Consider the following 13,926-nt stretch of genomic DNA (forward strand, 5'->3'; position numbering starts at 1 on the left):
CCTCAAGTTTCTCACCATGCTAAAGGACAGAGAAAGGGCCAAGTTCCTAAAATTCTCAACTGTTCTCGAGTTTTACATTTTTGTACAAATAGAGGACGACAGCAGCTCGGATAATCCTCCAAAATGGCTGTGTATGGATTCACTTTCCTAATTACATTTAACTCTGGTTAATGTTAAAATGACTTTAAACGCTCTTTCAGCAAGGCAGAGGGTCATGGACCAGAAGTCTGTGGAAGAAGGGGCAAAGTCAGCCAGGGGTCAAAAAACAGCCAGGGAACCTGGGTTGGTGAGGAGTGTCCAAAGAGGACTTTAGCCTTATGTATGTGTTGATATCTTATAAAGGAATGTATTTGTAAATTATTTGTTAATAAATAAAAATTAACTTTAAAGTAGATAGGGTTAAAGGACAAGTCATGTAATTGCATTATCTTCTATGAATGTTTACTTTTTAAAAAAAATAATGGAACCTGTCAAGTGAAACATTATATGAATCACCATAGTGAACATCTGTTGTGTTTCTCCTTCTTTGGTATAGAATTTAAAAATGTGATAGCTTGCTTTTTGGGAAACACCTTCTCCTATTAACATCTGTGATTCGGGTACACAGTACTTGGTCCTGGTCTGGCCATGGGTGCAAATACAATAATTTGCTTCCTGAGCTCTCCTGGCTCTTTTTTCCTCCCTAACAATACTGGAAAGACAAAGCAGTAGCATAGTTTTTTAATCTCCCTGATCTTCTCTCCATCAAAAGAAAAGAAAAGAAAAGAAAAGAAAAGAAAAGAAAAGAAAAGAAAAGAAAAGAAAAAAGAGAAGCAGACAGAGCAACTAGATAGTAAAACCAAAAACTATGGACAACATCTACAGCAAAGCCAGGTGATAAGGTGTCCCTGCCAAAAGTCCAAAATACAGGAAAGGGAAGACAACCGCTACCAACACTATAAGATCTGCAGGATATTCACATTTATGCAGGAGAAACCAGAGGGAAGAAACCAGGGCATCTGATGGGCCAGCAAAAGGGTATTCATAGGAAGGCAGAGTGGGCTGATTTGAGCGAAGCGGTTGAAGTGACAGGGGTTTTGCCTGCTCCAATATCAGATGAGTACAAGGCATCTCTGATTTCAAAAGATACAAGATATCAAAGATTAACATAAATCAGAACTAGAAAATTACGGCAATTAAGTGATAAATCTCGGGAAAAATTAGGAATAAATAAAAGTTATTTCAGGGATGAAACTAAATCAAAAAGAAAACAAGAGTGAATACACATTATAGATATTGCCTTATGAGAAATAGAAGGTGAAAAAAGTTTTAAAATTAAAAAGAATGAAGAAAGAAAAAGGATTCAAGAGAAAGTGACAAATACTGAAGCCATGTAAATAAGATCCAACATATTATAATAGGAGTAACTGAAAGAAAATCAAACCAAGGGAACAATATGACAAGTACTAAAAATTATAATTCAAGAAAACTTTCTTGAAATAAGATTTGAGGGGCTTTCCTGGTGGCACAGTGGTTAAGAGTCCGCCCACCAATGCAGGGGACACGGGTTCAAGCCCTGGTCTGGGAAGATCCCACATGCTGCGGAACAACTAGGCCTGTGTGCCACAACTACTGAGCCTGTGCTCTAGAGCCCATGTTCTGCAACAAGAGAAGCCACCGCAATGAGAAGCCCGCACACTGCAACAAAGAGTAGCCCCTGCTCACCGCAACAAGAGAAAGCCCACGTGCAGCAGTGAAAACCCAACACAGCCAAAAATAAAATAAATTAGAAACAAATAAATAAATTTATTTTAAAAAATAAGATTTGAAATTACATATTGAAAAGGCACACCTACACCTGAAAATATTGACCCAGAATGACCAACAAACACCAAGAAATACTCTAGACTTTAAAGGAAAAGAATTAAATTGGCCCTTTTTTGCATCAAGGCATAAAGGCCAAGTGAATTATGATGGAAAGAAAATTAGATTTTCATTAACCTTTCAACAGCAATGCTTTATGCTGGAAGAAAATAGAGTCATATATAAGATAATCAAGGAAAGAAAATATGAGCCAAGGGTTTTGTATCCAACTGAACTGAGTATCCAACAGGGTAAAAGGGCACAGAAACAACACATTACCAACATGCAAAAACTCAGGGAATCTTTTTTTTTTTTTTAAGATTTATTTATTATTTTATTTATTTTTGGCTGAGTCAGGCCTTAGTTGCTGCAGCTGGGATCTTCATTGAGGCATGCGGGATCTTTTCATTACAGCGCACGGTCTGCTTGGGTTTCTGTCTAGTTGCAGTGCACTGGCTTCTCTCTAGTTGTGGCACGCAGGTTTTCTCTCTCTAGTTGTGGCGCGGGCTCCAGAGCGTGTGGGCTCTGTAGTTTGCAGTGTTTGCGGCATGCGGGCTCTAGCTGAGGCGCGTGAGTTCAGTAGTTGTGGTGCGCAGGCTTAGTTGCCCCGTGGCATGTGGGATCTTAGTTCTCTGACCAGGGATCACACCCTCGTTTCCAGCATTTAAGGCAGATTCTTTACCACTAGACCACCAGGGAAGTCCCTCGGGGAATCTTGCTTAGATTTGTGGTCACTTTGAAAAAAGAGTGTTTGTGATTGAGATGAGGCATATGGATGGCTTCTGAGATGGCTGGCAAAGTTTTATCTCTTTTCCTGAGTGGTGGTTTTAAGAGTATTCACCTTACAATAATTCACTAATCTATATGTATGTTTGGTATAGTTTTCTGTAAATGTGTTTTATTTTATAATAAGTTTAAAAGCAACAAAAATAAAATAAAATAGACTATTACACTTAGAGAGATTTGAATATAGACTAAGGATGATATCAAGGAACTATTGTTAAATTTTATGTATGGTATAATGGTATTGTAGTTATGTAGTAGAATGTTCTTATTTTTTTGGAGATGCATGTTGAAAAATTTACTGTACTTTAAATGTACTTTAAAATGCTCTAGCAAAACAAAATTGATTCTGATAACATTTTGTTACTTTAAGTTTTATAAGACATTATGTATTATATAAAGATCTTAAGTGGTATGGTACATTTACGTGAGTTTTGACAAATGCCATTACTCTATCAAAATACAAAATATTTTCCCCAGAAAATTTTCTCCTGGCTCTTCCCAATGAATCCCCTCTCCTGCCCCCATTGAGGGAACCACTGTTCTGATAATCTCTTCCACCATAGATTAGTTTTACCTGATCTAGAACTTCATCTAATGGAATTATGTAATATATACTCTTTAGACACACTTTTTTTTTAACATTTTTGATATCCCTGAAATTGGAATGTATCTTAGAAATTGGCGGTGTCTTAACAATTAAATGGCAGTGTTTCCTCATTTTTATTGTTTTATAAAATAATGGAGGGCTTCCCTGGTGGCGCAGTGGTTGAGAATCTGCCTGCCAATGCAGGGGACACGGGTTCGAGCCCTGGTCTGGGAAGATCCCACATGCCACGGAGCAACTAGGCCCGTGAGCCACAACTACTGAGCCCGCGCGTCTGGAGCTTGTGCTCCGCAACGAGAGGCCGCGACAGTGAGAGGCCCGCGCACCGCAATGAAGAGTGGCCCCCACTTGCCACAACTTGAGAAAGCCCACGCACAGAAACGAAGACACAACACAGCCAAAAATAAATAAATAAATAAATAAATAATTAAAAAAAAAAAAATAATGGAATGTCTTACAGTCAATGTCACCTTCAATTTGATGAAGTGTATTATATATATACAGATGAAGCAAATATGGTGAAAATGTTAACAGTTGTTGAATCTAGCTGGTGATACATGGGTGTCCTACTTTTCTGGGAGTTTGAAAATTTTTATATAAGAAAGTTTACTGAATACAGAAGTAAATAAAAGGATACCACAATTGTTATACCTTTTTCCCCCATTAATTAAAGTGACGCTTAAATAATGGAATTGGCTGGAGGCTTTCTTGTCCTCTGCGAGGCCCTGATTATAGTAGGGACCTGGACACTCTAGACGGAGTATCACATGATTATCAGTCTTTGTAAGATTTGCTTTTTTCTCACATATATTATTTTTCTTCCCTCTATCTCCCCAAACTTTTCAAAAGCCAAGAGCCTCTGTCCTCTGTGTCCCAAGGCAATGAGAAAGGGGAGCTCTGCACTTGTGACCAAAGTGTCTAATCAAGCATCTAATCCAAATCTATGGCAAGAAAGAAAAGCTGGAGGCCCAGAACCAAGGTCTTGCAGCTGGAAGGCCAAGGTGCTGGTCCTCTAAGTAAAGAAACACTTCCAGTTGCTCCTTGTGAGTGGTGCTTCTGGCTTGAAAGCTGAAACTTTTCTTTGCACTTACAGGGAAGGTGCCAGTGGCCAGCAGGCCCTATCCTCATCATCTGGGACTTGCATCACTGCTGTACCATCCATCAGAAATAGTCCTAAAAGGTCTGAACTCCTTTCCTATCCTGGAATCTGGCTTCCCCAGTCCCTTACCCTGTCACCTTTAGGAAGAGACAGCCTGCCCTTTGTCCATGGAGACAGAGAAGGTGACTGCACACTGCATATGTCACTTCAGCCACAGGCAGAATTACAGCTGACCACATCATGGCACAGACGTAGGTTTCCAATGGGGAGTTCAGACTTTGCCATTAGATAACCCATGTGGCCCAGAAGAACTCTCGAGCTCTTCCATTCCCAGTTTCCTCATCTGTAGGACAGGCTAATAGCACCCACCTCTCAGGGTGGCTGAAAATTAAGAGGACAAAAGGGAAAGCACTTAGCAAACTGTAAAACTACTTTCAATGTGGGAAGTTAACTTTTGGGGGGGAAGGGTGAGAGAAACATTTGTCAGCTGAAAAAAGAAGCACAACCTAAAAGTTGAGAATTATGTTTTATTTGGGGGACAAAACTGAGGACTTAAGCCCGGAAGACAGACTCTCAGATAGCTCTGAGGGACTGCTCTGAAGAAGTAAGGGAGGAGCCAGGATATATAGGAGTTTTTGCAACAAAAATCAGGTGGTTGGAACATTAAAAAATTACTGGGTTTAAAAATTTTATTTATTTATTTTTGGCTGCGTTAGGTCTTTTTTGCTGTGCGTGAGCTTTTCTCTAGCTGCGGCGAGCGGGTCTACTCTTCATTGCGGTGCGAGGGCTTCTCATTGTGGTGGCTTGTCTTTTTTGCAGAACACGGGCTCTAGGCGTGGGGGCTTCGGTAGTTGTGGCTCATGGGCTCTAGAGCGTGGGCTCAGTAGTTGTGGCGCACGGGCTTAGTTGCTCCGTGGCTTGTGGGATCTTCTCAGACCAAGGCTCAAACCCATGTCCCCTGCATTGGCAGGTGGATTCTTAACCACTGCGCCACCAGGGAAGTCCCTTTTTATTTTTTAAATTTATTTATTTCGGCTGTGCCAGGTCTTAGTTGCAGCATGTGGGCTTCTTAGTTGCAGCAAGTGGACTCAGTTGTGTGGCATGCGGGCTTCTTAGTTGCGGCATGCACACGGGATCTAGTTCCCTGACCAGGGATCGAACCTGGGCCCCCTGCATTAGGAGCTCGGAGTCTTATGCACTGGACCACCAGGGAAGTCCCAAAAGATTACTGTTAATTAAAGAAAACCAGACATCTCAAGTTAACGAATTTAATGATTTTCTATGTTTGGGAAGATGCAAGAGTCTGGGCTCATTGAAATCATTCCTTTGATGTGCATCTTAACTATCTAGGGCCAGTATCCTGTTTTCTCCATCCTGAGTCCCCTCAGGGTGCACGGTGAGGGTTGGCTGCAGCGGTTCCGGCTTGATGGCTGCAACATCCTTTGCTTACTGATCTGGCAGGCAATATTTTTCATCCACACACTTCGTCTCAGGTCTCAACTGGCTGATGGTGTGGGCAGCAGTCACAGCCCCCACTGGCCCCTATCCTCATGGAGCCAATGAGGCGCTCAGCATGGAGGAAATAAAGACACCAGCTTCCTGGTGTTTTTACCAGGCCCTGGCTTGTCCCACTTCCCCTGTTACCTACCTGGTGGAGACCACAGGGAATTTACTATGGTCACATATTATTAAAAAGGTGCTTAGAGTGACACCAGCAAGATGTTGGACTAGGAAGCACTAGGCCCTTGGAATGTTCCCCCATGGAAACACGAAATCAACAACTAGAGACTGGCTAAACTAACTTCATAGGAGCTCTGCAAATCACTCAAAGAGGTATAGCAACCAAGCAAATGCCCAATTTAAGTAAAAGCCACATTCAAAATGCAAGACGTTTTATGGTGTTTTTACTTGCCCCTGCCCCACATTCTCCTCAGTGTGGCACACAGTGGTTTAGCGGAAGTGGCGAGCCAGTCCCCAGTTTTCCTCCGGGAACCAGAGAAGGCAGAGTGGACCTAATTTTCAACATTTTAACCTGTGTGGGAGCTGTCTGATTGGTCCCTGTGTCGCCTAACTTGGAGCTCAGATGGCCAAACATGGCACAGTTCAGATCTCAGGCTGGGAAAACCTGTGGGCAGCAGTGGGAGTGGCTCATGAAAGCCACAGGGGGAATGCAGACCCACATATGCCTGGGGCAGAAGATTACTGATGGAGGAATACAATATACCACCTAGATCCCTTTAAAAAGCAGGGTGAGACACTTAGGGAAATTAAAACATTTAAAAGCTGCTGTGTATATGGGAGAATTGGGAATCAGAGTTTTTCGCTAACAGGGTGGCTCAAAGTGAGCCCTTAGATATTTTCAAGAGAGGAGTTGGCCATGCACTCGATTAGAGGGTTGGAAATGTCAGCCCCACCTCCCAAACTCCAGAGAGGCGAGTGAGTCTAGAGGTTAAGTTCAATCACCAGTGGTCAATGATGTAATCAATCATGCCTATGTAATGAAACCTTGATTAAAAACTCTTGAACAGGGAGCCTTGGGGAGCTCATGGGTTGGTGAACGTGAAACCAAGTCCCTCTAAAACCGAGATCCCTTACCGAGTTTATGATTAATCTCTCTATCCAAAACATTATTCCTTTTCTTCCCTCTGACCTCAATTCTGTGCTAACTGAACACTAATCAACCAGAGTCAGATGACTAAAATTGCTGTTGTAGGTAACGTCATTAAGATAACATTGTTAATGTACTAAAATCGGTTGTAGATCTCATCATTAACGACAAACTCAGGTTGTTTCTCCAGGACAGGATGAGCCCCCCCAGGCCATGGACCACCTGACCAGAGACATCCTGACTCCCGAAACTATGATCAAGAAATGTCACAAGATGATGATTAATCCCAGCCTCTTTTTTCTTCCCCTTTAAAAAAACCCCCGAACTCAAAGACCAAGTAGGAATGGGTCTGAGGCTTGTCTCCCCACTCCTTTGCTGTGATGCCCTACAGTAAACGCTGTACTTTCCTTCCCACAACCTGGTGTCAGTAGATTGGCTTTGAGGTGCATCAGCAAGTGGACTCAAGTTTGGTAAGGTAACAAACACATCCATGTGCTGGGAGGATGGTATGCCCTCCTCCACTTCTCATGCCACTGCTCCCCTCCCCATACCTGCCCTACTCATCTCTTCCATTTGGCTGCTCCTGAGTTATATCCTTTATAATAAAATTGTTATAATAAGTATAGAACTTCCCTTAGTTCTGTGAGTCATCCTAGAGAATTACTGAATCTGAGCAAGGGGTTGTGGGATCCCTTGAGTTTGTAGTTGTCTGGGCACAAGGGCAGGTAGCTTGGGGACTCCATTTGTGGCTAGTGGCACAAGTGGGGGCAGTCTTATGGGACTGAGCCTTTAACCTTTGAGATCCTAAGTTCAGGTCTCAGCTCTGCCACTTATTAGCTATGTGATCTTGATAAGCAGCCCAATCTCTCTGAACATCAGTTTTACTATCTGTGTAATAGGGATCATAGTAGTAAATATGTTAGGGTTGCCCTGAGGCTTGTATGAAATGATGCAGTAAAGCGCTAAGCACAGTATCTGACACATTAAAAATGCTTAATAACTACTAGCTATAATTTTAATAATATTATTAATAATAAAGAAAGCTTTGGGCCAGGCCACCCTGATGCTAAACCTAAATCACAGATCTGTGATTTGTGCCTGTTTCCCCAGGCATAAAATAGGAAACAGATTCCCTTTCTTTAAGAACTAGAATCCAGGAGTTCAGGGTTTTTAGAGCACTAGTCACCCATCCTCCTTGTATTGGTGCCTTTACAATAAATGCTGCATTTTCCTTCCCCACAAAAAAAATAATAATAATTATAAAAATTTAAAAATTAAAAAAGTTAGAATCCAAAACTCCAAAAACTAAAGGAGTAAATGAGAACAACAAATTACAAGGGCTTATGGTATTGCATAAATATTTTTTTCCCTTAAGTTCCTAAGTCCCAAAACTATTTTGCAATCTTCTCTAGGTGAAAGATTCTGTGGCTTCATGAAGAAAATATCTGGGAAAACTCAGAGGGTAAACCAGTTGGAAGTATTGATTTGAGCCATTGCTTAATATTTTGTCTGCTTTGGGCACTGAATAGCTGAGGTCATTGAGTTTGCTGCTAAGGATTCTCTTTATGTTAGTCCCTTAGACTGTTTCTGAAATCTTTCCCAAATGTCCTCCATGGAAGAAGTAAAGTCAAAGAGTCCTCATATCCCGGCAAGACCAGGGAGCACGAAATCAAGGAATGTGGAACAACAGACACACTCTGAATAAAGGAGGTTGTATTTGCTTCTGAAGCTTATACAACTGTTCTTTCTCTTTCACTCCTCTACTCTTCCCTCTCCCTGTTCTCCAATACCTGGATTTTGTTGAGTCAGCTGCTAAGACCATAACGTGTCTGCATCTGTTTTGAAAGGTTATCAATGCAATACTGAACTGCAAATACTGCTTTTGTGAAATGTCTCTATTCAGCACTCACGTGCTGCCCATCTCCTGTTGGACTGCAAACACCTTGAGAGCATGGACCTTGCAGAATTGACTTCCTCATTCATTCAACAAAAATTTGCTGAGAACCTCTGTGTGCCAGGTATCATTCCAGGTTCTAGAGATGCAGAAGAGCCTGTCCATTTCCCATCACCCCACACCCTAGTCCAGGCCAACCCTGGACCTTATTTGTGCCACGGTTCATCCTCCTGCACCCTCTATTGCCCCCCTAAAATTCACCCTCCATATAGCAGAATTTTAAACATAAATATGATCATGTCACTCCCTAATTTTTTAGGCCTTCCAGGGGCTTCTAATTGTTCTTAGGATGAAAACCAAAATTCTTACATTCGGGACCTGGCCTGCCTGTCCTACCACTGCTCACCTCTGACCCCTGTCTTTCAGCCCTGCCCCTCCCTCACTATCTGACCTGCAGTCACCCTAGCCTTCTTGGAGGTCTTCAGACCTCTCGGCCTTCAGCGATCCCTGGCCTGGGATGCTGTCCACCTCACCCCTGACACTGAGATGGAGTGTGAGGTACAAGATGGATATTAGGAATCCACTCCTGTAAGAGGAAGTGGGAGGAAGCAGGATCAGGCAGAGAAAGAAAAAACATGATGCAGGCCTGCCAAAGCTTTGGCCAACCTCCTGGGGAAGGCCTGGAGCAAATACTGCTCCAGCATGTCCCACAGGCTTCTCTAGTTAGGGTGTGACGGTGACCTCACAAGGCGGTTCTGTGCAGGTGCTGTGCAAGGCTGTCTGCTGACCGCACCCCGTGGTTAAAGGCAAGTTCTCCCTTGACAGGTGAGAGGGCACATCTCTGTGTCTACCACACCTGCCAGTACTGCTATCCCTCATCATCCACCCAGGCCGCCGGGCAGCTCCAGCTTTCAGGCCACTTCCTCTGGGAAAGCTTTGCTCAGACCTTTGGGCTATAAGTGCTCATAAAACTCCTCAGCAGTTATCATAGTTTGTAATCATGTTTGTGTGTGCAATCAATGTCTGCCTTCCCTAAGAAACTGTATGTTCTGTGTAGGCAAGGAAGGTCTGTGAGACTCACTATAGACCCAGAGTTCAGCCAGCACCTGGCACCTGGTAGGTGCCCAGTAAAAACCTACTGAGGAAAGAAATAAAGATTGGTACCATGTCTTGCACACATATGACTTTCACAACTGTGTGGGTCGTCAAGAGCTTGCTGTGTATTTGGATCTCTCAACTAGCTCACAGGGAGGGCATTTATGATTATTTCAATCAGGTTTTATCTTTAATATTTAGGAGCCTGCCTCCTGCCCTACCTTGACCTGGTCTAGAGGCAAAATAAAGGCAGAGTTCACACTATTACCACCACCATCATTATCACCACGACTACCACCCAAAAGCCTTTTAAGGGCTCAGTGCATTTCAATGGGCAGCTCCAATTTCCAAACCCAGAGAGCTACACAAGCCTGGTCTCTGGGCTGCAGCACTGGATTAGGAATCACACTTCCTGCTCTACACTTACCTGTGCCACCTGAAAAGATTAAGTAACAAGTTACTTAATCTCTCTGAGCTTCAACTGTAAAATAGGGATAATGTCTGCCCTTTCTCTTTCATTGATGTCTATCAGGTTCGAACTCCGTGATAGGCAAGAAAGTGCTTTGCAAATTGTGAAGTGTGGTTCACAGGAAAGTAAGGGAGCTTTCTTCTCATGCAATCATGACAGGTTGGCAAAGGTCATATTTGGGACACTAGTTTTCTACAATGGTGACGTGGGAGCCCACATAGATGGGCTATGTGCTGGGCGTAGATGGGCTATGTGCTGGGTGTTGTTTTTCTCAGTTGCGCAGATGGATTTGTGCTCACCTAAGCCCGCCCTGCCTCCCAGCCCACGCAGGGTCCCTTCTGATCAGGGGTGGAGACAGCAGGAAGGGACTGTGTTTACAGCATACGCAGGTCAAGGTTAAGCGTGTTTTGGAGGTGGAGAGGAGCATGTGGGTGTGTGGCCCCCCAAGTGGTCAGAGCGGGTAAGAATATGACATTAAAGGCAGTGGAGTCCTTAGAGAAGCTAAGCTCCCCAGGGGAGAATCTTTTACCTGGAGACTGAATACTTAGCCATTGAGACAGAGGCTAGGAAGGAGACACAGGTGCTGGGGGTGGAACCAGTGATGAGAAGCCCAAATAACTTTCCAGGGACCTCGGCAGGCCAAGACAGTTTGCTAACATAGGAATTCTCAGCGCGATCTTTGGTTTCTGTTGCTCTCCCCATCCCCCTTTCCCCTTCATTGGTAATCAATTTATTTAATCAAAGTATATGGCATTCCCTTGATAAGGATGAACAAGAGTGATCCACAGCACTAGATTCCAAACTCTTGACTTTTACAGTTACCTCACTGAACTTTCCCCATAGTCCCACTAGGTAGGTGTGTTACCCCATTTCACAGATGGGGAAACTAGGCTTACAAAGGCTAAGCAACATGTTCAAAGTCAGCCAAGTGGTAAGTGGCTATATGCACCTATATTCAAACCCAGATTTTCTAGTACCTTCTCCCTTACACTGCTGTGTTTTTTAAGTTCCTTCTGCCCCCCACTTTCATGAATCTAATGTGTGTGTGTTTGTTGGGGTGAGGGAGCTCTGGACTCTTTATCTGTCTGAAAACACCTAGACACACAATTTCCAAGCCCAGGAGGGACCTCAGAGGTCATCTAATCCAACTTATTTTGCAGATAGAGAATCTGAGGCCCAGAGACAGGAAGTGACTTCTCCCACATCCTCTCTGTCGATTTTGTTGTCTCAGAACAGTTGTCTTCCATTCCTACTCTTGCCCTGTACTCACTCTGGGTAAGCCAGGATGCCTTTTCCTGCAGGTACCTTTGCCAAAATAATAGTTACCATGCGCTGAGCATTCATTCTTCCGCAAACGTTTACTGGGTGCTTACTATGTGCTGCGAACACTCAGAGGTGTTGTGAATATGATGAACAAGAAAAACGCTGCCCCTGCCTTCTGGAGCTTTCATGGTTAATGGGTGTAGAAAGGAAATTAACAGAGGTAACGGAGGTGTGGTAGCGTTTCAAATGGAGTTGTCAGGAAGCCTGACCACCTGGTATATACCAGCTGCTTGGTCCTTTAATTTTCACGACATTCCTTAGAGGCTGTGAGCTGATCTCCGTTTTGACGACAAGGAAACCGACGCTGAGAGGGGTAAGAGAGGCAGTCAAGTGCAAAACTCCTAAGCCCCGCTTCCTACCGGCCCCCGTAGAGCGGCCACTGCCACCGTCGGACCCTGGATGATGAAACTTGGGGCGAGGACTGCACCATCTCTCAGCCTGTGCCCTTGCAGGTGTTGGGGGAAGGGATGTAGGGGGGAATGCAGGATGCGCTTCCAGGGAGAAGCTGCAAATAGCTCTAAATTCGCAGAAGGCTGAGGACAGACCCCTCCAGGACCCGTCCCGGCACCGCATCCCCTCTGCCAGACAAAGAGCCCGCCCAGCCTACAGCAGAGCCAGACCACCGCTCCCGCCTCCTGCCCGGCCCCCGATCAGGCCAGCGCGGGGCACTATGGGACTTGTAGTTCGGCCACCTCTCCACACCTGCTCTGAAAACAGACTAGGGAACTACAAGGCCCAGGAGGCAGCGGGCAGGCTCGGGCGGACTCGCCGGCTGTGGGTGTGCGAGCGCAGCGGCCGTGTGTTGCGGGAGCTGGGATGCGGCTGCGGGCGTCCGAGCCGAGGAGCAGCTCCAGGCGCGCGCTCTAGCCGGACTAGAAGAGGGGGTGGCCAGGTGGCGACAGGCACGTTGCATGCATGCATTGGGAGCAGACTTTGCAAAACCCTGTCGTGCAGCGCTTTGGCTCTGCAGCGGCTAGGTGCAGGGTCCGAGTCGACGGGGGATGGGCACCCGTCCCAGAAGCCAGGCTGGCACCGCTCGCTGAAAGAGCTCTTGGCTGGGCTTGGGGACGGGTGCCGGCGTGCCCGCCTTGGGCTGTGCGTGACGTGTTTGTTCTCTTTCCCTTTTTGTCCTAAGGTTTCTCTGGGCGGGCGCGCGATGCAGCGGGCGGCGGCGCTGGTCCGGCGGGGCTGCTACCCCCGGACCCTCGGCCCCTGGGGCCGCGGTCAGAGCAGCGCGGCCGCCGAGGCCTCGGCGGTGCTCAAGGTGCGGCCCGAGCGGAGCCGGCGCGACCGCATCCTTACGCTCGAGTCCATGAACCCGCAGGTGAAGGCGGTGGAGTATGCGGTGCGGGGACCCATCATGCTCAAGGCCGGCGAGATCGAGCTCGAGCTGCAGAGGGTGAGCGCTGGCGCCAGGGTCCGTGGGGCGGGAGGGCCCTGGGAGGCTAGGGGGCACTGGTGGGGGGAAGAGTAGCAGCTGTCCCCTGCTGGCGTTCGCCCGCTGGACTTCCTCTCACCCGCGTGGCCAGCTCTTTCATTCGGCCCACCTTGGCTAAAACGAGAGAATGCCCTCCCCCCATCCCTTCACCCGCCAGTGCCTGGCACCTGGCACAAAGAAAGGCCCTCAGATACGGTTCACTTGTTGAATTGAATTCATCAGTTTATAATTGAGCTGCCCTTAGTGCCAGGCACTGCCTGCTATGTGGCCGTCCTACCCGCGTGGAACCAAGATCCATGGGGGGGTGGGGGTGGGGGTGAGGACAACAACAGGCAGTAAAGAAAGAAACCAGAATTTCAGAGATCACATTAGGTACCAGGGGAGGGAGGAAGGCTCTGAGGAGACTTGGGTTTGCTCCCGAAGCTTTTTCTCTCTCTGTCTGAGACCTTTCGGGTCATTCTGCCAGTAATGATTCCCTGACAAAAGTGGAGTTGTTGCAGAGTGTCCTGCACAATTCCTTCCCTTAGGCCCCCTTTGGAACCCTGACTGACAGCCATATCTTGTTCTCCCAGTGAGTAGCAGGGGCCTGGGCCTTTTGGGCCTTGGTAGGGTGGCCCTGGGACGTTCTTCCTCCTGGTGGCCGTCTGGCTGGGACCTTAACTTGAGTTCATAACTGCGTGTAAAGTGACCACACACCCAGTAGTGCTTTCTGCCTCCCTGCAACGAGGGCGGCTGGGGTGGGTGTAAGAGATGCCCCTGTAAGATACC

At 46.0% G+C, this 13,926-nt stretch overlaps 1 protein-coding gene across 1 annotated transcript in view; it reads left to right on the forward strand.

Annotated features, from left to right (window-relative positions):
• The first annotated feature begins 12,485 nt into the window (after positions 1-12,485).
• GPT2 (glutamic--pyruvic transaminase 2) overlaps positions 12,486-13,926 on the forward strand; it is a 34,444-nt gene continuing 33,003 nt past the window's right edge. Inside the window, exons 1-2 of the mRNA XM_059904999.1 lie at positions 12,486-12,622; positions 12,856-13,119. Coding sequence (XP_059760982.1) covers positions 12,877-13,119 — 243 coding nt within the window. The 5' untranslated portion in view covers positions 12,486-12,622; positions 12,856-12,876. The remainder of the gene's footprint in view (positions 12,623-12,855; positions 13,120-13,926) is intronic.

The sequence above is a fragment of the Balaenoptera ricei genome, chromosome 19 (genome assembly GCF_028023285.1).
Source record: "Balaenoptera ricei isolate mBalRic1 chromosome 19, mBalRic1.hap2, whole genome shotgun sequence".
Lineage (NCBI taxonomy): Eukaryota > Metazoa > Chordata > Mammalia > Artiodactyla > Balaenopteridae > Balaenoptera > Balaenoptera ricei.